Below are 24,783 nucleotides of genomic sequence, written 5' to 3'. Positions count from 1 at the left end.
CAACAAAGATTTACTCAATAGTCTCCTTTCTTCCTCACCCCATACTTTCATGTGTTATCTGCCAGTCTTGCATATTCTTAAGCTGAATTTGACCTGTCCCTCAAAACTCGTTCGACTCCACCTCATCTGTAACAGTCCTTCAATGACACCAATGCAACCTTATCTTCCTCTCTAAAACTGAAACCACGTAGGATCTGTCCTCGTTTGCTTTGCTGTCATGCATTATATGACCTTTCCATGAATCCCTGACTTCAGATAGACAATACAAGACAGTTCCATTAAGAAACATGTTGCTAGCCTGGTGGTGGCACATGACTTTAAACCCATCACTCAGGAGGCAGAGGCAGGTGGATCTCTGAGTTAGAGGATAGCTAGATCTACAGAGCAAGTTCAAAGACAGTCAGAGCTACACAGAGAAACCCTGTCTCCAAAAACAAATAATGAAAACAACAACAAAAAAAATCACGTTGCTGAGATGGGGGTGAAAGGGTGTTGCCTGTAATCCCAGTAACAGGAGGCTTAGGCAGAGAGTTCTTTTTTGTTTGTTTTTTGTTTTGTTTTGTTTGTTTTGTTTTTCGAGACAGGGTTTCTCTGTGGTTTTGGAGCCTGTCCTGGAACTAGCTCTTGTAGACCAGGCTGGTCTCGAACTCACAGAGATCCACCTGCCTCTGCCTCCCAAGTGCTGGGATTAAAGCCGTGCGCCACCACCGCCCGGCTGACAGAGAGTTCTTGAGTTCAAAACTAGCCAGAGCTATCCATATAAGAAGAAATAAATAAATAAACAAATACCTTAAGACAGTTCAGTAGTAAACACTTACCTGCCTAGCATGTATAAAGGTCTGATTCAGCCCTCAAGACCACAATGCACTTTAGTTTATCTAAGTAAACTCCACAAAGGTTGCACATGCATGAAAACACTCTAATTCTCAGAATGTGTCCCCATCCTTTAGCCATGCATGACTGCTAATATTTCCATGTTTGCCTTGGCTTTCAAAAAAAAAAGCTGTGCGGATCTCTGTGAGTTCGAGACCAGCCTGGTCTACAGAGCTAGTTCCAGGACAGGCTCCACAGCCATAGAGAAACCCTGTCTCGAAAAAAACAAAAAAAACAAAAAAAAAAAAAAAAAAAAGCTGTGGTCCTTAAGAACAAGAACCACATATGCTTTCACCTCACTTCTAGGGCATCCAGCAGAGAACACTGTATGCAGGCAGCATTTGGTTATATTAAACACTGATAAGTTCAATTTACAAGTCAGGTCTAACAAGCAATAAATCAGAGTAAAAAGACCAACAAACATGATCATGCATCTAATGCTTACAAAAAATACCTAAAAAGCTTTTAAATCATCCCTTTGAAGTAAAGACTTCAGGTAATCAAAAGAAAGACATTTAGATAGTATGTCTTCTCACTCTGAAAGGCAAATTGGTGAATGCACACACAGATCCAAAGGCTAACGTTGTAATGTCTTAACAATGCATCAATCACATTCAATAATATGTCATCAGTATTACACACAGTGGCTGAATTCCAGACTCCTTCTCTGTAGTAAGAGTTCTAGTATCGGGCTGGAGAGATGGCACAGTGGTTAAGAGCATTGCCTGCTCTTCCAAAGGTCCTGAGTTCAATTTCCGGCGACCACATGGTGGCTCACAACCATCTGTAATGAGGTATGGTGCCCTTTTCTGGCCTGCAGCCATACACGCAGACAGAATATTGTAAAAATAATAAATTAAAAAATAAAAATAAAAAAAGAGTTCTAGTATCTGCCGGGAAAAATAAGATATCCATTCTTTCCCAAACTGAAATATGGCAGACAGCACATCAGCATACAGTCAGCATTAGACATAGCTAATGATGAAGTTGGGGGTGGAACAAACAGGACAGGACAGGAAATGTCTTCGTTGCCTCAATAGCATAACTTTTAAGTGAAGTCCTTATTCACTGGACTCCATTTGTGCTAAGAAATAAGACAGAAACATAAACTTAGTAAAGCCAGGTGCACTGGTGCACACTTTTAATCCCAGCACTTGGTAGGCAGAGACAGGTGGATCCCTGGGAGTTAGAGGCCAGCCTGGTCTGAATAGCAAGTTCCAGTTCAGCGAGAACTACACGGTAAAACCCTGATGCAAAAAGCAAACAAACAAAAAGAGTGTACTCAAGACACCATAAATATAAAATAAATTATAACATAGCCACCCGTTTTAAGAAGGAACCTCGACAACACCCCCCCCCCAAGAAAAAAGAACTATAATTCTTAAAAAGACAATTAGTCAAAAGCATGATTAACACCTTGCCAATCTCTCCACAGTACTACACTCCAACTCAAAGGAGCTTCTGGTTTGTGGATGCTGACTCGGGCTAGCACGCTGCATACGCCTTTTCTTCTCAAACCGTAGCCTGACCTCTCTATTGGCTGACAGCCTGGCAGAAACCAGTGAGAACCAGTTTAGTTTAGTTTTGTTTTGTTTTCCATTTTTCGAGACAGGGTTTCTCTGTAGCACTGGAGCCTGTCCTAGAACTCGCTCTGTAGACCAGGCTGGCCTCGAACTCACAGAGATCCGTCTGCCTCTGCCTCCCGAGTGCTGGGATTAAAGGCGTGCGCCACCACCACCCGGCGGAGAACCAATTTTATAGCAGAGGAAAGCAGCCCCCAACATTATGTTCTGTATTTTTTTTTTTTCTGAACAGAAAGAATAAAGAGGTGGGCTGGGGAAGTGGAGCTAAAGACACTGGCAGCGTGACATCTAAAATAAACTAAGTTGAAACAGTACGTCCTGCTTTCTTCCTAAAGCCATTTCCTTCAATAGCAACAGGGAGCGCAGACGGTCTGCAAGTCATTAGTACACCGCTATTTTCACTTTCACAAGAACCCACAGAACCATTGAAGAACACAATCTCCCTCTTCCCCGCTCCCTTCCAAACCTCCTCTTTCCGTACTTCGCTGCCAGCTATTAGGGAGTCCTCGGTAGTCCGCTATTTTGTCTCACTGAGGATGCGGAAGGGGGAGGATCTGGTAGAGAAGTAGTGGGGAAACAGGGAGAGGAAGGTGAGACGCAACCGCGAAAAGAGTATGGGGGGGGTAGGTCATCGCGGAAAGGAGACAGGGGAGGGGACCGCAAGCAAACGGAGCGGAGAATTAACGGAGAATTCACCGGGGAAGACAAAAAGATGGGGGTGGTGTTGAAGGGCGGAAGCGAAATGAGAGGGGCAGGTTGGAACGGCCGCGGAAATGAGGGCTAGGCAGGAGTGACCGACCGGGGCCCTGACGCCTAGCATTTGCTGCCGGTGCAGGGCGACAGCGGGCAGCAGGTACCGAGGACACCGGTGTCAGGGGAATCACGGGTCTGCAAGGTAGCCCGAGACCGGGTTTCCAGCCTACGGGGCCAAGGATCTACGCGACGCCCGCGGGCGGGACACACGGGGCTCTTACCGGTAGTTTGGGGCTGACCTCGCCCTTACAAAAGTGGCAGAAGAAACGGTGCGCAGCGACAGCGGAGCCCGCGTCCGCCCCCGCCGCCGAGGCCTCCGCCATGTTTCGCCTCCGCCGCGGATGTCCGAAAGGGCGGCCGGCGGTCCCTCCCCAGGCCGCTACCTCCCGGGCTGCGGTCGCCGCCGCCGCCGTCGCCGCCTCCTCTGTGCGGCCGGCCGCTCCTGGGCCCGCAAGGGTCACGTGAGTCCGCCCGGCCCCGAGAGACCCGCCCGCCAGCGGCCGCGCGACCCGAGGCCCGCCTCCCGGCACCAGAGGCAGAGGAGAGCCCGCCCGCCGGCACCTCAGACAGCCCCTGGCCGGTCCTCCAGCCTTCCACCGAGAGGAAGGAGAGAGCGTCCCCGGAAACCACCGACACCGTCGGCTCGTCGGCTAGAGCGGCCCGTGCTCGCAGTCCTTCCGCGTCCGCCTCAATGGTGCTCTACTTTCGAGAAGGGGCGGCGGGCTGGCCCCGAGCTTAGGCTGCTGGTCTCCGGAGGATAACATTTAGAGCTTCTAAATTAGCACTGACCCTGAGGTTAGTGAAAAACGACGCCGGAATGTGGAGGCCCTGACTCAGGGCCAAGAAGCGAAGTCCGGAACAGGAACTCGCATGAAGGGAAAGGAGCCAGGAGCCTTGGAAACGCTTTTCAAGGATGGCAACTGATGTAGGGATGTTGCTTCAAAGACGGGTGGATAAGTGAAATATAGCCTCCCCTGCGACAACGTGGCAAGAGGGACAAAGACTTAGGTACAAGTCTTAGGCAGGAACAACTTGTGATAGGGAGGTAATTTTTTTTTTTTTTCTTTTTCAAGACAGGGTTTCTCTGTGGTTTTGGAGCCTGTCCTGGAACTGACTTTTGTAGACCAGGCTGGTCTCGAACTCACAGAGATCCGCCTGCCTCTGCCTCCCGAGTGCTGGGATTAAAGGCGTGCGCCACCACCGCCCGGCAAGGGAGGTAATTTTTAAATCAGCTCCATCCATATCTGCTTGTGTCCCATTTGTCACGGAGTAGAAATTTAACATTGTTCTCGAGGGAACGTAACTTCTCCTAATTGAAACACCCTGTTGAGAAGCTCTTCTTTACTTGCTGGCTTCTAAATTGAGGTTTATGGCTAGGGAATGATACTTTGTACTCCCACGGAGCCATGGACCGTGGTTATTTGTATCTATGAGAGATTGTAAGTCATTTGCACACACACCCCTTCTTTTTTTTTTTTAAAGAGGTCTCACTCTGGACCCAGTTTGGTATTCATTGTGTATGTAGCCCAGGTGGGCCTTGATTACAAATGTGAGTCCCCATACCTAGATAAATACAATCTTTAAAGATTATTGAAACCGCATATAATCCCATAAAAGTAAATAGAATATAGAGGAAAATGGCTTTTTTTTTTTTTGAGACAGGGTCTCATGTACCCAGGCTGGCACTGAACTCAATGTGTAACCTTGAACCCCTGACCCTCCTGCCTTCCCCTCTCAAGTGCTACAAGTACAGGCGGACACCGCTGTACCTGACTTTAGAAAATGCATTGGATGTTTAGTTTTTCCAGTCTTTTGTTTTGATGGGTGGGCGTATCACCCAGCGGAGTCTCACTGTCCAGCACAAGCTGGCTTTGAACTCACTTTGTATCCCAGGTTGGCTTGAAACTATTGATCCTTTTGTTTCTGCCTCCTGAGTGCTAGAATTGCAGACAGTGTACACCATCATACCCGGCCATCACAATACTTCTATTACTACACATTACAAGTAATGTTATGCTACTTATAGTGTGCAAAGTCATTTTAAATATTGACATAGTGTATACTCATTTAATTTATTGACAGATGCTAGGCTGTTTTAGTATACAGTGCCAGTATTATGAAGAGAACAAATGGCGTGTTTTTTATTATTATTTCCATGGAATAAAGGATCCCAAATTAAAGTATTAAAGCAAATATATGCAAGATTTTAAGGTTTTGATGTATATTGTCAAGTTGCCTTCTAGAAAAAAAAAATATGTGAATTTATATCATTGTTCTTTCCTAGTTCTGAAGCTCCAGGCACAATGACTCAAGCAGAAATTAAACTGTGCTCTTTATTGCTGCAAGAGCATTTTGGTGAGATTGTGGAAAAAATTGGAGTCCACCTAATCAGAACCGGCAGTCAGCCTCTTAGAGTAATTGCCCATGACACGGGAACATCCCTGGACCAGGTATGTTTAGAGAATATCAGTTTGCTCTCTTTCACTTCATTAATTCATTTCCTTCAGCCACCTTTTAGCAGTGGTACTCCTTCCCCTAGAAAATAAAAATAAAAAAGCCTGCCCTATGATCAGAATCACCATGGGGTGGGGTGGGGGTGTGGTATTGTACTTAGGCCCCAGTTTGCTGCTCCTCAGAGTGTCCTTAACTCGTCTTTGCTGTCCCCACGTCACACTCATTCATTCACAGTAAGTCTACTAATCTGGCACTGTCTTTAAGGAATAAAAATGATAGGCAAAACATGTCAATTGTGGCGTGAAAGATTTTTGTTGTGGTCCTGGCTGAGGAGGTAGCTCAGTTGGTGGAGTGACTTCATAGCATGTAGGATGTTCTGGTTTGATCTCCAACACTTCATAAAACTGGGTGTGGTGATTTATGTTTATGATCCCAGCACTTGAAAGGTGAAAGCTCAGAAGTTCAAGGTCATCCGGGCTACCTTGGGCTCCGTGAGACCCTGATTCAAAATGGAAAACTAGAAGAAATATAGAGATCAAGGATAAAATGGGCATCATAGCAAGGAATTCTCTTGATCTCTTCCACTGACATTTGGTTCTTATTAACTACACTAATACAAAGAGGAAGTAAGAGTCTATGTGCAGTCAAGTCAAATTCAGTCCCTGTCCTGTCATGGCGGGAACTGGCCCAGATGGCTGCCACAACAAGTTCTGCAGCTCATGGGCCCTGGGTCCCCTGTCCTGGGACCTGGGGATAAGTTTGGCCGCAGACATTGTACTGGAGGCACAGGAGTCACTGGTGCAGACAAGAAGCAGGTCCTATTGGGATGGGGCTGTGTTGTTTCAACTCAGACCGAGTTGCTTTTAAAAATAAGCACAAAAAGATTCAGTAAACTCTTGGCTAGTGATCAGATGCTTCCTAAGCTGTCGTGGGTGGGCTGTATTGCCGGCAGTCATAAGCTATGTAGCTCCAGGTCTTTCTTCTCTTTCTTTGGGTCCCATCTAGGTGAAAAAAGCGCTTTGTGTCCTCATCCACCATAACCTGGTGATCTATCATGTGCATAAGCGCAGTGTGGTGGAGTATGAAGCCCAGTGTAGCCGGGTGCTGCGAATGCTTCGGTATCCCCGGTACATCTATACTACCAAAACGCTGTACAGTGACACCGGCGAGCTGATTGTAGAGGAGCTCCTGTTGAATGGCAAAATGACAATGTCAGCTGTGGTGAAGAAAGTAGCAGACCGACTCACGGAGACCATGGAGGGTCAGTACTGGGTCTACAGCTCTGAGCGAAAGCCTAGGTTGGCTGGCAGCGCCGTCCTCTTAGGTCATCTCTCCTGCCTCTTTCCTCCATTGTACAGATGGCAAGACCATGGACTACGCCGAGGTATCAAATGCGTTTGTGCGACTGGCAGACACTCACTTTGTACAGCACTGTCCTCTGGTTCCTGCCCCTGGCAGTTCTGACCCTGAGCCGCCACCACCTGCCCCGACTCTTGTCATTAATGAGAAGGACATGTACCTAGTTCCTAAACTGAGCTTGATAGGTAAGGAATTTCCATCCTTGAACTGTGTTTTGCCCTAATTGTGGCTTCTTCTTGACTGATGTTTTTATGTGAATGAACATGTGATTGTTGACCAGGTACTTGCTGTGTGCCAGTCGCTGTTGTATGTAATAATGGAAAACCCTTGTTCCTTTCCGAGACAACATTATCAGTCACAGAGTAGGTTATACACCGTGATAAGGGCTGTGGAGAAGCTAGGTATGGAGGAACTGATTTGTGAAGTGGGTGAAGGTTAGGCTTTTCTGAGAAAGTGGAATTTGATTTGGGTCTTGAAGAAGTAGGCAATAGAAGATGATTTTATTTTGGTTTTTGTTTAGTTTGGTTTGGTTTGGTTTGGTTTTTCTAGACAGGGTTTCTCTGTCTCTTTGCAGCCTGTCCTGGAACTCTTTCTGTAGACCAGGCTAGCCTCAAACTCAGAGAGATCCACCTGCCTCTGCCTCCCAAGTGCTGGGATTAAAGGCATGCGCTACCACCACCCAGCAAAGATGAAGTGGGTTTTTTTGGTGGGGGGTTGTTTGTTTGTTTATTTGTTTGTGTTTTTTTCTTTTCTTTTTTGTTTTTTTTTTCAAGGTTTTTTAGGGTTTCTCTGTAGCTTTGGGAGCCTGCCCCAGAACTAGTTCTTGTAGACTAGGCTGGCTTCAAACTCACAGAGATCTGCCTGCCTCTGCCTCCCGAGTACTGGTATTAAAGGTGTGTGCCTCCACTGCCTGGCGAAGGTGAGTATTTTTAAGACTAGTGTATAATAAGAAAAAGAAACGGAGCATTAGAGAAAGTGAAAGGTCAGTGTTGAAGTAAAGCGAGCAAAGTTCAGAGAAGCTTGAGAGAAGGCGAGAACGTGGAGAAACTAGATAAACCCGGCATTGTAGAGTGTCTGAGCTTTAACCTAAGAGCAAAGGGAGACTACTTAGGTTTTAAGCAGGAACATGACATGATCTGACTTACATTGTAACTGTCTAATAAAGGCTGAAAGGATAGGGCAAAGGTAAGTGAGGCAGACTAACGAAAAAGTAGATATAGAAGCTGTAAGAAGACAAGTATCGCCGGGCAGTGGTGGCACACACCCTTAATTTCCAGTACTCAGGAAACAGAGGCAGACAGATCTCTGTGAGGTCAAGGCCAGTTCCAGGACAGCCAGGGCTGTTACACAAAGAAACCCTGTCTCGAAAAACAAAAAAAGGAAAGTATCAAGAATGACATCTGTGTGCTTGACCTGCACCCATAGGAGCATGATGGTACCTTTCACTGAAAGGACGCGTAGGAGGACCGGCAGTTTGATGGCGAAGACTATGCATTTTCTTTCTTGCTTTCTTCCTTTTTTTTTTCTTTCTTTTTTCTTTGAATAATTTATTTTTATTTTATGTACATTGATGTTTTACCTGCATGTATGTCTGTGTGAGAGTGTCGGATCCCCTGGAACAGAAGTTAGATACAGACAGTCGTGAGCTCCCATGTGGGTACTGAGAATTAAACCCAGGTTCTCTGAAAGAACAGCCAGTGTTCTTAACCACTGAGCCATCTCTCCAGCCCCAGGATTTTTTTCTGGTTTTTTATTTTGGTTTGGTTTGGTTTTGGTTTTTGGCTTTTAGGTTTTTTTTTTTTTTCTTTGTTTTTCAAGAGAGGTTCTCAGTATGTAGCTCTAGCTATCGTGGAACTCACTCTGTAGACCAGGCTGGCCTGGAACTCAGAAATCCACCCGCCTCTGCCTCCCCAATACCCAGCTTTAAGACTGGATTTTTTAAAACATACTGAGTTTTAGATGATACTCTCATTGATTTGAGTTTCTTACAGCTCCTTGGCCTCTAAACAACTCTAACTTGAGGCAGCTACATACATCTTTGGGATAAAGAGGCACCGGCTTCATTTCCTGTCATCATATGATATATAATCTAATCGTTCAGTATTTTATTTGGCAGGAAAAGGTAAGAGAAGGAGATCATCTGATGAAGATGCTGCTGGAGAGCCCAAGGCCAAGAAACCAAAATACCCAGATAAGAATGAGGTAATGGGGCTTTCTGATTAGTGGTCCTCACCCTGGAGCCACCCAGAAACAGCCCTTGGATAACAAGCGCCAACAGAACCTAAATATTTCTGGCTAAAAAGGAATAGGATTATGAACTTCAGTAAATGTTGGTCAGGAATAGACCAATGGAAATGGAATTCTCCTACTACCTCTGCTTATTTCTCCCCTGCCCTCTTTTTACCAAGGAACAGGAGAACGCCTGAGAGCGGGAGGGACTTCATGGAACGAATGTCCCATTCCCTTCTGAGGTTAACTTATTTCACTGTAAAATGGGACCAACTTACACAAAAGAGGAAGCAGGGCTAGTGTGGTATTTGCATCTCTTTAGCCCCAGCATTTGGGATGCAGAGCCAGGAGGATCTCTGTGAGTTCCAGGGCAGCCAGGGCTACCCAGGGAGACCTTGTCTCAAAAAGAGAAGAGAGACTTTGGCCAGGAATGTAGCCCAGTTGGTAGATAGCTTGCCTGGCATGAGTGAGGCCTGAGTTTGATTCCCAGTACCAAATAAAAGCAGAAGTGCTACCCATTGTGATAACCATGTCTTTAATCACAGCACTTGGAAGGAGACTAGCAGATCTCTGTGAATTGGAAGCCAGTCTGGTCTACATAATAAGTTCCAGAACAGCCAGAGCTACAGAGTGAGACCCTGTCTCAAACAAAACAAACCATAAGTGGTGGCGCACAACCTATAATTCCAGCACTCAGAAGGTAGAGGCAAGAGAATCAGAAGTTTAGGGTTATCCCTGGCTACAAAGTAAGTCTAAGGCCAACCCAGGTTACATGAAACCCTGCCCCCACCCCCCCCAAAAAAAAAAACGAGAAAAGAGAACCTAGAAAGTTCAAGATTTCAGTGTGGCAGGTATACATAGACCTATGAGGATTAGTGCTGAGGCCTAAGTCTAGAAAAAAGTGTTTAAGCCTGAACTTTTATGTGCAAATATCCTAGTAGCACCCATATAAAGATGGCTAATGAACATCTCAAGCCAAGTGTGGCGGTGCATGCTTTGTATCCCACTACTAGAGAGACTGATACAGGAGAATTGCTGCAAATTCAAGGCCAGCCTACTACATAAGAAGTCCCCATCTTTAAACAAATTAAAATAAAATAAAAAGCATCTCAAACATGGCCAGGAGCTGGGGCAATAATTCAATTCGGAGGGTAAATCAGCTGCTGCACAGGCATGAGAAACTAGAACCCACGTAGAGCCAGGTGTGGAAGCACACATCTAATCCAGGTGTTCCTGAGATGAGACAGGAGCCAAGGTTGAATCTCCTGAAGCTCACAGGCCAGCTGTCCTGCTATGTAAAGAGTCAAAGAGACCCTGTCTCAAAGCAAAGCAGAATTTGAAGACTGACCCCTGAAGTTGTCCTTTGCTCTCCACACACATGCTATGGCACACATAGTACCTTACATGCATACACACACCACACGCCCATACCTAGACATAGAATTAAGCACATATACTCCCAACAGAAAAAGAAATTAGCATAACCAACACAGAATAATTGATTTCCCATTCCCATACACCTGCCCCCTCCTAAGCCTCCTTTTTTTTTAGTAACAGATACCCACTACCATAAGTTAGGCAAAATACTTGATACCCACTACCATAAGTTAGGCAAAATACTTGAAATTCTTTTTTTTTTTGGTTTTTCGAGACAGGGTTTTTCTGTAGCTTTGGTGCCCGTCCCGGAACTAGCTCTTGTAGACCAGGCTGGCCTCGAACTCCCAGAGATCTGCCTGCCTCTGCCTCCCAAGTGCTGGGATTAAAGGCGTGCACCACCACCGCCCGGCTCCTTGAAATTCTTATATCTCACTAATATATATCAGCCCAATTTCCAAAATTTTCTCCTATCCAGCTATTTCTTACCTTTCCTGTTCTCTCCCTAGTCTAAGTGACTGTATTATCTCTTTGTGTGTGTATAGAGGGGGATTATATGTACTTGTGTTGGTACACATGCCTGTGCAGATACGCACTGGAGCCACAGGAGAGCATCAGATGGCCTCTAGAAATCCCTGCCTTATCCTTTGAGGCATGTTCTCTCCCTGAACCTGGGTCTTGTGGGTTTGTTGTTGTTTGTTTGTTTGTTTGTTTGTTTGTTTGTTTTTCTTGGCCCCAACAACCCTTTGCCCTTACAGTGCTGAAATTACAGGCATGTATGAGATCATGTCTGGCTTGCTCTGTGGGTGCTGGGGGTTCAAACTCAGATACTTATGGTTGTACAACAAATCTTTTATCTACTGAGCCATCTCTCTAGCCCCCAAGACTATCATCTCTTGTCAGCACTTCTCCAGACTCTTCTCAGTGGTCTCCCTTCTTGCATTCTTACCCATTTAATGACCAGAAGTACTTTTTAGCTAGGTGTAGTGGTAAATGCTTGTAATCCTAGCACTTGGGAGATAGAGGCAGGAAGATCCAGAGTTCATGGTCACCCTCAATTATGTAGTAAGTTCAGTGCTAGCATGAGCTACATGAGACCCTAGCTAAAAAAAAGAAGAAAGCCAAGCTAAGGACTATTAAAAGCTACAAATGTGATCTACAAATGTTACTCTACAAGCTATGGATATGGCCCAACCCAAAATCACAGGAAGGTCCCTGGGGCTCACTAGCCATCTTGGCCTACTTGGTAAGTTCAAACTCCGGGAGAGACACTGTCTCAAAAAAACAAAAGTAGATGTGTATGGTCTAGAAAGATCTTCACAATTAAGAACACCTCCTGTTCTTCCAGAAGACCAAAACTGGATTCCTAACACCTGTGTCATTATCCAACACCTTCTGGCCACCTTGGAGCCCCACACACATGTGGCAGACGCACATAGAAAGAAATCTTGAGGGGCTGGAGAGAGTTCAGCAGTTAAGGGCACTTGCCTTTGCAGAGGACCCAGGTGTGGTTCCTATCACCCACATGATAGCTTAAAACTGTCTATAACTCCATGATAGTGGTGATAGGGGATCTGATATCCACTTCTGGAGTCCACAGGCACCGAGCATGCACTTGCTACAGATACAGACATGTATATTTGAGAGTAATGGACAAAAATTAACAGGGAGCAGGAGGAAGATAAGTTCAGAGAACTTGAGTTAGAATTTTCCAGGGCACACTAACCCACACTCTTGAATTCTTTTTCTCTAGCCCATTTTTTTGCCACAGTATAGCAAAACAAGTGGAACTTTAAAAATCTAAAATCTTCTTTTGAGGAGGGAGTTTTTTTTTTATTATATTTATTGAGCTCTACATTTTTCTCTGCTCCCCTCCCTGCTCTCCCCCTTCCCCCTTCAATCCTCCCCCAAGGTTCCCATGCTCCCAATTTACTCAGGAGATCTTGTCTTTTTCTACTTTCTACTTCCCATGTAGATTAGATCTATATAAGTCTCTCTTAATGTCCATATTGTTGTCTAAGTTCTCTGGGATTGTGGTTTGTAGGCTGGCTTTCTTTGCTTTATGTTTAAAAACTACCTATGAAGCCGGGCGGTGGTGGCGCACGCCTTTAATTCCAGCACTCGGGAGGCAGAGGCAGGCAGATCTCTAGGAGTTCGAGGCCAGCCTGGTCTACAAGAGCTAGTTCCGGGACAGGCACCAAAGCTACAGAGAAACCCTGTCTCGAAAAACCCAAAAAAAAAAAAAAAAAAAACCACCTACGAGTGAATACATGTAATAATTGTCTTTCTGTGTCTGGGTTACCTCGCTCAAAATAATGTCTTCTAGTTCCATCCATTTTCCTGCAAAATTCAAGCTTTCCTTTATTTCTTTCTGCTGTGTAGTACTCCACTGTGTAAATGTACCACATTTTTTTTATCCATTCCTCGATCGAGGGGCATTTAGGTTGTTTCCAGGTTCTGGCTATGACAAACAAAGCTGCTATGAACATAGTTGAGCACATGTCCTTGTGGCACGATTGAGCATCCTTTGGATATATACCCCAAAGTGGTGTTATTGGGTCTTGAGGAAGGTTGTTTCCTGATTTTCTGAGAAATTGCCACACTGACATCCAAAGGGGTTGTACCAGCTTGCATTTCCAGCAGCAATGTAGAAGTGTTCCCTTTTCCCCACAACCTCTCCAGCATAAATTGTCATCAGTGTTTTTGATTTTGGCCATTCTTACAGGTGTAAGATAGAATCTCAGGGTTGCTTTGATTTGCATTTCTCTGATGACTAAGGATGTTGAACATTTCCTTAAGTGTCTTTCAGCCATTTTAGATTCCTCTGTTGAGAGTTCTCTGTTTAGGTCTGCACTCCATTTTTTTGTTTGTTTGTTTGTTTGTTTTTTCTTTTTCTTTTGTACTCCATTTTTTTTTATTGGATTATGTGATCTTTTGGTATCCAATTTCTTGAGTTCTTTGTATATATTGGAGATCTGACCTCTGTCTGATGTGGGGTTAGTGAAGATCTTTTCCCATTCTGTAGGCTGTCGTTCTGTCTTGTTGACCGTGTCATTTGCTTTACAGAAGCTTTTCAGTTTCTCTCAATGTCTGTGCTGCTGGGATTTTATTTAGGAAGTGGTTCCCTATGCCAGTGCGTTCAAGTATACTTCCCACTTCCTCTTCTATAAGGTTCAGTGTGGCTGGCTTTATATCTTTGATCCATTTGGACTTGAGTTTTGTGCATGGTGATAGATATGGGTCTATTTTCATTTTTCTGCATGTTGATATCCAGTTATGTCAGCATCACTTGTTAAATATGCTTTTTTTTTTCTATTTGTTATTTTTTGCTTTATCAAATATCAGGTGTTCGAAGATGTGTGGATTGATATCCGGGTTTTCTATTCGGTTCCATTGGTCCTCTTGTCTGTTCTTATGCCAATACCAGGCTGTTTTCAGTACTGTAGCTCTGTAGTAAGAGTTTGAAGTCAGGAATTGTGATGCCTCCAGAAGTTCTTTTATTGCCCAGGATTGTTTTGGCTATCCTGGGTTTTTTGATTTTCCAAATGAAGTTGAGTGCCATTCTTTCAAGGTCTTTGAAGAATTTTGCTGGGCATTGCATTGAATCTGTAGATTGCTTTTGGTAAGATTGCCTTTTTTTACTATATTAATTCTGCCTACCCAAGAGCATGGGAGGTCTTTCCACTTTCTGGTATTTTCTTCAATTTCTTTCTTCAAAGATTTAAAGTTCTTGTCATACAAGTCTTTCACTGGTTTGCTTAGAGTTACTCTGAGATATTTTATGCTATTTGTGGCTATTGTGAAGGGTGTTGATTCTCTGATTTCTTCCTCAGGCCTTTTATCATCTGTGTAAAGGAGGGTTACTGATTTTTTTGAATTAATCTTGTATCCTGCTACATTGCTGAAAGTGTTTATAAGTTGTAGAAGTTCCTTGGTAGAATTTTTGGGATCACTTATGTAAACCATCATATCATCAGCAAACAGTGAGAGTTTGATTTCTTCTTTTCCAATTTGTATCCCCTTGATCTCCCTTTGGTGTCTTATTGCTCTAGCTAGGACCTCAAGAACTATATTGAATAGATATGGAGAGAATGGACAACCTTGTCTTGTTCCTGATTTCAGTGGAATCGCTGGGAGTTTCTCTCCATTTAGTTTGATGTTGGCTGTTGGCTTGCTGTATATTGCCGTTATTATGTTTAGGTATGTTCCTTGTATCCCTGCTCTCTTCGAGTCCTTTATCATAAAAGGATGTTGTATTTTGTCAAATGCTTTTTCGGCATCTAATGAGATGATCATATGGTTTTTATTTTTCAGTTTGTTTATATGGTGGATTATGTTGACAGATTTTCATATGTTGAACCATCCCTGCATCTGTGGGATAAAGCTGACTTGGTCATGGTGGATGATGGTTCTGATGTGTTCTTGGATTCTATTTGCTAGTATTTTATTTAGTATTTTTGCATCAATTGTTCATGAGTGAGATTGGTCTGTAGTTCTCTTTCTTGGTATTGTCTTTCTGTGGTTTGGGTATCAGGGTAATGGTGGCCTCATAAAAAGAGTTTAGCAATGTTCCCTCTGTTTCTATTGTGTGGAATAATTTGAGGAGTATTGGTATTAGTTCCTCTTTGAAAGTTTTGTAGAATTCTGAGCTGAAACCATCTGGTCCTGGGCTTTTTTTTGGTTGGGAGACTTTTGATAACTATTTCTATTTCTCAGCAGTTATAGGTCTGTTTAATTTGCTTGTCTGGTCTTGATTCAATTTTGGTAAGTGATATTTATCTAGAAAGTTTTCCATTTCCTTTAACTTTTCCAATTTTGTGGAGTACAGGTTTTCAAAATATGACCTGATGATCCTCTGTATTTCCTCCGTGTCTGCGGTTATGTTCCTCTTTTCATTTCTGATTTTTTTAATTGAGATATTCTCTCTCTGCCTCTTGGTTAGTTTGGATAAAGGTTTGTCTATTTTGTTGAAAAATCTAAAATCTTACACTGTATTTCATTGTTTCCTCTCCTTTTCTCTCCTCAGCCCACTCCAGATGATGGGATTTATTGGCAAGTCAACCTTGAGAGATTCCACCAGCACTTCCGTGACCAAGCAATTGTGAGCGCAGTTGCAAACCGAATGGACCAGGTAATGTCTAAGTGGGTCAGCCAGTATTCAGCAAGGAGTAAGGTCGATCATTCAGGTGGTTGTCAGATGTGGCCCCTGGCTCAGAGGCAGCAACAGTGAATTCTGAATTCTAGTTTATTTTTTCAGACAAGCAGCGAGATTGTGCGGACAATGCTCCGGATGAGTGAGATTACCACCCCCTCTAGTGCCCCGTTTACCCAGCCACTGTCTTCTAATGAGGTATACTTCAATTTTCTTTTTTCGGGTTTTGTTTTGTTGTTGTGTTTGGGGTTTGTTTTGTTTTGGTCTTTCTATGTAGCCCTGGCTATCCTGGAACTTCCTGTGTTGCCCTGCTGTCACTGAAATCAGAGATCTACCTGCCTCTGCCTCCCCAGTGCGTTGTTCAGGGTCTGCACCACCACTCCTGGTTCAGCTTCCCATCTTCGTGCTAGCTTCCTGATAGCCATAGGTATCATAGCAGTTATTAGATGTAGCTCGTAGGGTTATGTTGATGCCTGTGCCTTAGGGCAAAGGGGTTTTCTCTTGTTTGGAGTGGAGCAAGGATTTCTTGGAAATGGTAAGCACTAAAACGTTTAACCACTTAAGATCTAACTTTTTAAAATGTCCAGCCATTGGGACTGGAGAGGTGGCTCAGTGTTTGAGGGCACTGGCTGCTCTTCCAGAGGACTCAGGCTCAGTTCTCAGCACACACAAGGCAGCGCCCAGGAGTCTGTAACTCCGATTCAAAGGGATCTTATTCCCACTTCTGGCTTCCTTGGGCACTGCACACACATGATATACATACATTCATGCAGGCAAAGCATATACACATAAGGAAATTTTTAAATAAAACCAGGCATGGTGGCACATGCCTTTAATCCCAGCATTCAGGACACAGAGGCAAGTGGATCTCTAAATTCAAGGCCAGACTGGTTTACAAAGTTAACAGCCAGGGCTACACAGAGAAACTTTGTCTCAAAAAACAAATGAGTAAATCTCCATCCCAGCACTCGGGAGGCAGAGGCAGGCGGATCTCTGTGAGTTCGAGACCAGCCTGGTCTACAAGAGCTAGTTCCAGGACAGGCTCCAAAACCACAGAGAAACCCTGTCTCGAAAAAACAAAAAAAACAAAAACAAACAAAAAAAAAATCTCCAAAAAAAAGTCGTTAAGTCAAGTTAAATAACTGTCAAGTAAAATTTATTTCTCATTGTTTTAAGATACTAGTAGCCAGGGGCTGGAGAGATGGCTCAGTGGTTAAGAGCACTGACTGTTCTTCCAGAGGTCCTGAGTTCAATTCCCAGCAACCACATGGTGGCTCACAGCCATCTATAATGAGACCTGGCACCCCCTTCTGGAAATGCGGGCACACATGGAAGAAATGCTGTACACATAATAAATAAATAAATCTTTAAAAAAAAAAAAAAAAAAAGATACTAGTAGCCAGGTGTGCTGGCATACCTGGAAGGCTGCTGAGGATTGCTTGAGCTTAAGAGTTCAAAGTTAGGCAACAGGGAAGGCTATTTTATCATTATATATCCATATATGGGTTCTGATGAAAGCCTTGGCGGTTGAAACATTACATTTCTATTACTTTTATAATTATACTTATTTAAATGTTGTTACTATACTTTATATTGTTTCTAAGTTTTTGTAGTTGGTTAGTTTGAGACAGAGTCTCTGCTGGCATCGAACTTGCTCTGTAGACAAGACAGGCCTCTGTCTCCCTGGTGCTATGATTAAAGGCCCTACTTTCTGAGTTTGTGACCCTTGTAAAGTTCATGAATTTCCTGAACCTTGTAAGTTTTAGCTTCCAGAGTCTTAAGAGCCTCCCTGCAGAATGAAAGGTTTAACTTTGGAGGCTATGGCTACATAACAACCCATAATCTCCTAACCCAGCCTTTGGAGTAGCCAGGATTAATTACAGGCACACACCACTGTACTTGGTTAGTTTATCACTGGACATTTGGGTTGTTTCTTCTTTTACTCTGTTTCTATCAGAGTCTGACTATGTAGTGCTGGCTGTTTAGAATGCACTATGTAGATTAGGTCCCAAACTCAGAGATCCACCTGCCTCTGTCTCCCCAGTCCTGAGATTAAAGGCGTGTGTCCCTCTCTGCCTTTCTTTTATATGAATTTTTTAGACATTTTTATGTTTTGCAATCTGAATTAGGACATCTGGAGTGACATGTTAACAGCTCTGCATTCCTAGGCCCCACTTCCAGCGTCCCCTTCTGTTCCACAGATCTTCAGGTCCCTGCCTGTTGGCTATAACATCTCTAAGCAAGTCCTCGATCAATACCTTACGCTGTTGGCAGATGATCCCGTAAGTCTCCCACCCACTTGGTCTGTTTATAATTTATCTCTGCCACTAAATCCTAATATTCCACTATAGTCGGAGCTGTCTGCTTCAGAGTCTTGACCAGATTTGGTCTATAGGAAACAAATTAATCACTAGACTTTACATCAATTAACACCATTCGCTCTCTTTTAACAGCTAGAGTTTATTGGAAAGTCTGGCGACAGCGGTGGAGGAATGTATGTCATCAGTATCCTTCCCAGCTGTCTGTTCTGTCAGAGGGGTAACCTAGGAAAAATTGGCGGGGGTGTTGTTGTTTTTGTTGTTGCTATTGAAACAGTCTCACGTTGCCTAAACTGGTCTCAAACCCACTGTGTAGCTTAGATGTTAGCACTGAAGCCCTGATCCTCTTGCCTCCACCTCCCAAGTGCTGGAAGTAGAGGCATGTGCCACCACAGGAAAGGAATTTGTTAATGCCTGATATACTAAACACGTTCAAAAATTGAAATAACTGGGGCTGGAGAGATGGCTCAGAGGTTAAGAGCACTGGCTGCTCTTCCAGAGGTCCTGAGTTCAATTCCCAGCGACCACATGGTGGCTCACAACCATCTGTGCTGAGATCTGGCGCCCTCCTCTGGCGTGCAGGCATATATCGAGGCAGAATGTTGTATACATAATAAATAAATCTTTTAAAAAAAAATTGAAATAACTTTCTTAATTTTTCTGTGAGTTTTCAGTGAGTTTTCTTAATGAAAATATAAAGGCCTGGGACTGTCTGTAGTGTTATTCATTTGTATTTTAATAAATAAAACTTGACTGAAGATCAGAATGCAAAGCTGCCACACTAGTCAGCCATGCAGGCCCGGTGCTAGTGGTGTGCACCCTTAATTCTAGCACTAGAGAGGAATATAAGGTGGGCTACGATAGGAACTCGCTCTTCTTTCACTCTGAAAATTTCATAGAGGCAAGAGATCTCTAGTGGCTGACTGCTTTGTCAGCTTTGCTTTTCTTTTTTTTTAATATTTATTTATTTATTATGTATACAATATTCTGTCTGTATGTATGCCTGCTGGCCAGAAGAGGGCACCAGACCTCATTACAGATGGTTGTGAGCCACCATGTGGTTGCTGGGAATTGAACTCAGGACCTTTGGAAGAGCAGGCAATGCTCTTAACCTCTGAGCCATCTCTCCAGCCCTGCTTTGCTTTTCTGACCTTCAGGTTAAACCCCAGTCTCTGTCTCTGGGTTTTTATTACTCGTGCTACCTACATCTGTCATTGCTCATAGCACCTCACACACATCGTGCGAGGCGCTGGACCAGATCACCAGCTCTGCAAGAGAGGAAGAAGGAAGGTGGTAGAGCTGAGGCAGAGAGCTGGAAAGGGGAGGAGTTGTGCTAACTGCTCACCATCGGAGCAGTTTGGAGCTGAGGCAGAAAACTCAAATGTTTCAAGTTGCCGGGCGGTGGTGGCGCACGCCTTTAATCCCAGCACTTGGGAGGCAGAGGCAGGGGGATCTCTGTGAGTTCGAGACCATCCAGGTCTACAAGAGCTAGTTCCAGGACGGGCTCCAAAACCACAGAGAAACCCTGTCTCGAAAAACCAAAAACCAAAAAAAAAAAAAAAAAAAAGTGTTTCAAGTCAATCTGGGCTACCTAGTAAGACCCTGTCTCACAAAAAGAAGAGAGGGGCTGGAGAGATGACTCAGTAGTGAAGAGCACTGATTGCTCTTCCAGGGGACTCAGGTTCGATCCCCAGCACTCACATGGCAGCTAACAGCTATCTCTAACTCCAAAATCTGACACCCTCACCCATACAGACAAAACACCTATGCACATAAAGTAAAAATAAAAAATAAGTTTACTTAAGCAAAACCCTTACAAATGTTAATATACTTATATATCATACATGAAATGTAAAAAGCAAAGTATTATTTAATTTTTAGTTATAAGCCGGGCGGTGGTGGCACATGCCTTTAATCCCAGCACTCGGGAGGCAGAGGCAGGCGGATCTCTGTGAGTTCGAGACCAGCCTGGTCTACAGAGCTAGTTCCAGGACAGGCTCCAAAACCACAGAGAAACCCTGTCTTGAAAAAACAAAACAAAACAAAAAAAATTTTTAGTTATAAATTAGGAATTTAGTCATGAAACTAAGTTCATGATGATGAGGCCAAAACATTACTGAATGCCCTTAATCCTCTCCATAAAGACCTCCACAAGGCATTAGCATCCCTGGCCACTGCGACTCTGGAGTCTGTCATCCAGGAGAGGTAAGAGGGCCACTGATGGGGGATGGATTCAGACACTTCCTCTCCACACCCCGTTGAACAGGTAATTTGGTTTTGATGGCATACCATGCCACACTTGGTCTCATCTTTCCAGTAGAACTATTCTTCCTTATAAAACTAATTCCTAGCTAGGCAAATTAACCAGCACCCAAAGCTCTGAATACAAGATCTGTGGCACACAAAGGAGTTGGCGTTTGGTGACAAGTTATGATTAACAGTACCGTTACCAACTTCTGAAGCTGTAAAAGAACTCTGAGCCCCATTCCTCTCTGCCCCTGACCCCACATGTGGATTAGTAAGTCCTACTCTGAGACCAGGAGCTAAAGTATACCCTGTGGTTCTTTGTTCTTCCAGATTTGGGTCTCGCTGTGCCAGAATATTCCGTCTGGTGTTGCAGAAGAAACACCTGGAGCAGAAGCAGGTGGAGGACTTTGCGATGATTCCTGCAAAGGAGGCAAAGGATATGTTGTATAAGATGCTCTCAGAAAACTTCATATCTCTCCAGGTAGACATGGCTTTAGTAGAGAACTTCCCATCTCTCCAGGTGGCCATGGCTTTAGTAGAGAACTTCCCATCTCTCCAGGTAGACACAGCTTTAGTAGAGAACTACCCACCTCTGCAGGTGGCCATGGCTTTAGTAGAGAACTACCCACCTCTGCAGGTGGCCGTGGCTTTAGTAGAGAACTTCCCATCTCTCCAGGTGGCCGTGGCTTTAGTAGAGAACTTCTATCACTCCAGGTGGCCGTGGCTTTAGTAGAGAACTTCCCATCTCTCCAGGTGGCCGTGGCTTTAGTAGAGAACTTCCCATCTCTCCAGGTGGCCGTGGTTTTAGTAGAGAACTTCTATCACTCCAGGTGGCCACGGCTTTAGTAGCTGCTGTTCAGCATGGCTGGCCATGGCAGGAGAAACTCCTGAGGAAATTACTCTGGGCCCCTAAGCAGATACTATAGCTACCTCTGAAACAGTAGAAAAGAGAAAGATTAACACAGACATAGCAAACCCACATAGGATTGTGTAGAGTTTAACTGTCTTGATAAGAGACAGATAACACCCAAGACATCAGCTCACAGCTCTAACTTCCCTGCCCTATCCAGCCCATTATTCCTGAGAGCCTTAAATCTTTAATAGAGTAAGTAACTCTTTCAACATATCTTGATTCTTGTAGAACTATGGTGAGACCCTTTGAGGAAGCAGGTTGAATGGATTTTGGAGTCACTTCAAGCAGGTCAACCGCCGTCATTTCGTATCTGTAAAATGGCGGTGGATGATGCTGTCAGAACCGCGGTTTGGACCAGCTGTGGTAGTATGTACCTATAATCCCAGTACAGAGGAGGCTGAGGCTGAAGGGTTGAAAATTTGAGGCCAGCATACGCTTAACAGTATCACACTATCTCAATTATTAATAAATAAGGTCTATTATGAAAATCAAATACAATCCACCTGGCCTGTGTAGAGTATGTCATAAACAGAATCACTGCTGATTGGCCAGGAAGGAAAAGTCTTAGAAATGAGGACTGACAGTGCCAGGTGGATGGGTGTTTACCAGTTCCAAAGAACAGTCTCTTTATTTCTGCGGACAAACAGGAAATTCCTAAAACCCCAGACCACGCGCCATCCAGGACCTTCTATCTGTACACCGTGAATGTGCTGTCGGCCGCCAGGATGCTGTTGCACAGGTGCTATAAGGTAACCGTGCAGTTTTCTCCCATCCCTTGCCGACGGCCTCGCCCTTCTCCCTCGCCCACCCCACACCACTGAAACAGAACCATTGGCATTTCTTGTCTGTCTTCTCTTTCCTCAGAGCATAACCAACCTGATAGAAAGGCGGCAGTTTGAAACGAAGGAGAACAGGTGAGTGTGCTCTCCACTGAATCTTTGCATTTCTCTTTTCCTCTCTCTCTCTCGCACACATAGCTTGTTTTTATGTTATTTTCCACTGAACCAATAACTAAAACACTTACACATGGTGACAGTTCTCCTTTACCCGGCACCTCTGGGCCCCAGCACTTTTTCAGTTACATTCTTCACGGTCCAAGCCTGAGGGAAAACTTGCTCTAGAAATGGCAACAGTAGCCCAATGCACAGTGTATGGCATTGAGTCATAGGTTTGGGTTGGCATAGCCATGCCTTAGTTTACACTTGTTGACTGTGCCCCCAGTTAAATAACTTTGCAAATTATGAGGCATATGCTTGACCCCAGAGTTTAAGTGCAACTAAGAGGCAATAAATGTTTTAGGAACAAAGTTACGTTTGTGATTAAGTTATGGGCAGAGTCTGTAGCTGAAACACGGAAGGAAGGAACTGACTGGCCTCTGAGATAGAGGGCAGGAGAATCTCAGAGATAAGGAAATACGTCAAAGCTCTGTCTGTCTGATAGGCGGCTACTAGAAAAGTCTCAGAGGGTGGAAGCCATCATTGCATCAATGCAGGCCACGGGTGCAGAGGAGGTGCAGCTGCAGGAGATAGAGGAGATGATCACAGCCCCTGAGCGGCAGCAGCTGGAGACGCTGAAACGCAACGTTAACAAGTAAGTGGTGGGTCCAGACTGCTTGACGATGCCTTTCAAGCAAATACGATTCACTGCCTAGTCTCCTCCAATTTAGTGAGCAAGCCTAAGTGCAGCGTTGTCTTTCCTAGCCTAATTAAAAGAACTGAACCTACCAGGCGTGGTAGCACATGCCTTTAATCCCAGCACTCCCGAGGTGCAGATCTCAAGTTCAAGGCCAGCCTGATCCAGGACAGCCAGGGCTGTCCTCTGTCATTCACCAAGTACTGAGAATTTTACTTCAGCCTCAAGTCTGGCATTTCATCTTGATTCTTCGTTACCTCTTACCTAGAGCATTGCAATAACTTTATCTTACAAACCATGTGTCACAATGCTCTTATAGCACGTGCGCACACACGCGCGCGCAGGTGGGAAGGGTGGCTTTATGTGTATTCTGGGACTCCAACCTCAGATCCTCCCTCACACTTGGATGGCAGACAATTTACCCTCTGGTTCATCTCCCCAACCCTCAGGTAATAATATTGTCTTTAAAGTGGTTGATAGCATCCCTCTTCTAGTTGAAATGATTTATTGGCTTCCTTGCTTGTGCATATGTTTGCTCATCCTTTGATTTGGGAGAGGTTATGTCTCTTGACTAAAGGTCTCATGTAGTCATACTAGCCTTGGACTGATTTTACTGCTTCTGCCTCCTCCACCTCCAGAGTGCTGGGATTACAAGTGTATGTCACAACACCTGGCTGAGATGATTTATTGATTTTTTTTTTTTACAGTATAAAATCCAAATTCATTCCTGGACCATGAGACCTTTCATAGTTTCATAGCAATATGCTTCCATCTTCATTTCCTTCTATTCATTAAGAGGGGTTGTGTAAATTTATTAGTTCTAGTAATTTTTTATTTTTTCTTTAACTTGCCTAATTGTCTTGACTATCACCTCCAGCAGAAGACTGGAAAGGACATCTTGGCATTGTTCCTGATCTAAGGAAGGAAACTTGAGTTCTTACTATTAAGTGTGGTGTTAGCTGTGGTTTTGTCAGATTGGGGAAGTCCCTCACTCTTCTTGATTAACACTAACTCTCCACTTTCTTTTTAAAGATTTAAAGCACACGACTCTTAAAAGTGCTGTTCTTTCTCGAGGTTGTAAGTAAAAGTAAGACACTGCCTGTGGGGCTTCAGCGCTCCACAGTGTCTGATATGGGAGAGATATAGACGGAAGAAGGCTCTCCTGGTTCTCTCTTCTTTCCACACGCTCAGGAATGAGCAAGCAATTCTGCATAGCCGCACCCAGCCCAGCCTCCAATCGTGACTATACTAATGAGCATTAACCCCTGGCAAATGTTTCACTTTTTTACTCAGGTTGGATGCCAGTGAGATCCAGGTAGATGAAACCATCTTCTTGCTGGAGTCATACATCGAGAGCACCATGAAGAGACCGTGACCCAGAGGAAGCAGCACTAGGGTCAAACTCAGGACCTTTCACACGCTAGTCAAGTGCTGTGTGCTGTTGTACCACTGAGCTGCATCCCCAGCCAGAAACCAACATCCTTCTCAGAGACCTAGGAGATAGAACAACAAGAAGAAGGTGCTTGGATGCATTCTTATCTTTAATTCTGATTGTCCTGGAACTTGCTCTGTAGACCAGGCTGGCCTCAAAGTCATCATTGATCCATCTGCCTCGGCCTCCTGAGTGCTAGGATTAAAAGAGTGTGCCATATCACCTAGCTAAATTTCAGATTCTGAGCCCCTGCTTCTGTCTTTCCCTACTGCTCATGATACATCAGAAAGAGACGGACATATTTTGTAAAATTTGTTAATAGACTTATACCCATCACTATATTCTCTCACCAAATCCTTGCAGTGGGGAGAATCTTAAATAAATGAGATTAATCATAAATTATATGTCAGTTCTTATCAGGAAGTCATCGAGGGGCCAACAAGATGACTTACTGGGTGACATAC

General features: G+C 44.2%; 2 protein-coding genes and 1 non-coding gene across 5 annotated transcripts in view; 2 read left to right on the top strand and 1 right to left on the bottom strand.

The window, feature by feature from the left end:
• The window catches only part of Rnf115 (ring finger protein 115), a 65,192-nt gene extending 61,521 nt beyond the window's left edge, over positions 1-3,671 (bottom strand). The window contains exon 1 of the mRNA XM_057793749.1: positions 3,431-3,671. Within this exon, the coding sequence (XP_057649732.1) occupies positions 3,431-3,532 (102 nt within the window). The 5' untranslated portion in view covers positions 3,533-3,671. The remainder of the gene's footprint in view (positions 1-3,430) is intronic.
• A 198-nt stretch (positions 3,672-3,869) lies between these two features.
• Positions 3,870-24,700, top strand: Polr3c (RNA polymerase III subunit C). Of its 3 annotated transcripts, none has more exons than XM_057793746.1 (15): positions 3,870-4,004; positions 5,494-5,659; positions 6,669-6,924; positions 7,022-7,207; positions 9,139-9,224; positions 15,652-15,756; positions 15,883-15,975; positions 17,979-18,059; positions 18,231-18,282; positions 20,240-20,300; positions 20,673-20,823; positions 21,903-22,004; positions 22,120-22,169; positions 22,696-22,845; positions 24,181-24,699. In XM_057793746.1, the coding sequence occupies exons 2-15, from the start codon at positions 5,513-5,515 to the stop codon at positions 24,260-24,262; spliced, it is 1,602 nt and encodes a 533-aa protein (XP_057649729.1). In that variant the 5' UTR covers positions 3,870-4,004; positions 5,494-5,512; the 3' UTR covers positions 24,263-24,699. The 3 variants fall into 3 exon arrangements, with proteins under 3 accessions (XP_057649729.1, XP_057649730.1, XP_057649731.1); XM_057793747.1 differs by lacking the exon at positions 3,870-4,004 and adding an exon at positions 4,082-4,217; XM_057793748.1 differs by lacking the exon at positions 3,870-4,004 and adding an exon at positions 4,230-4,254 and having other exon boundaries at positions 24,181-24,700.
• On the top strand, positions 6,303-6,438 carry LOC130890251 (small nucleolar RNA SNORA5). Its single transcript, XR_009058698.1, has one exon. It is a non-coding gene; the product is annotated as a small nucleolar RNA SNORA5 (small nucleolar RNA).
• Positions 24,701-24,783: the final 83 nt, after the last annotated feature.

The sequence above is a fragment of the Chionomys nivalis genome, chromosome 18, assembly GCF_950005125.1.
Source record: "Chionomys nivalis chromosome 18, mChiNiv1.1, whole genome shotgun sequence".
Lineage (NCBI taxonomy): Eukaryota > Metazoa > Chordata > Mammalia > Rodentia > Cricetidae > Chionomys > Chionomys nivalis.
This window is presented reverse-complemented; position numbering and strand designations above follow the sequence as displayed.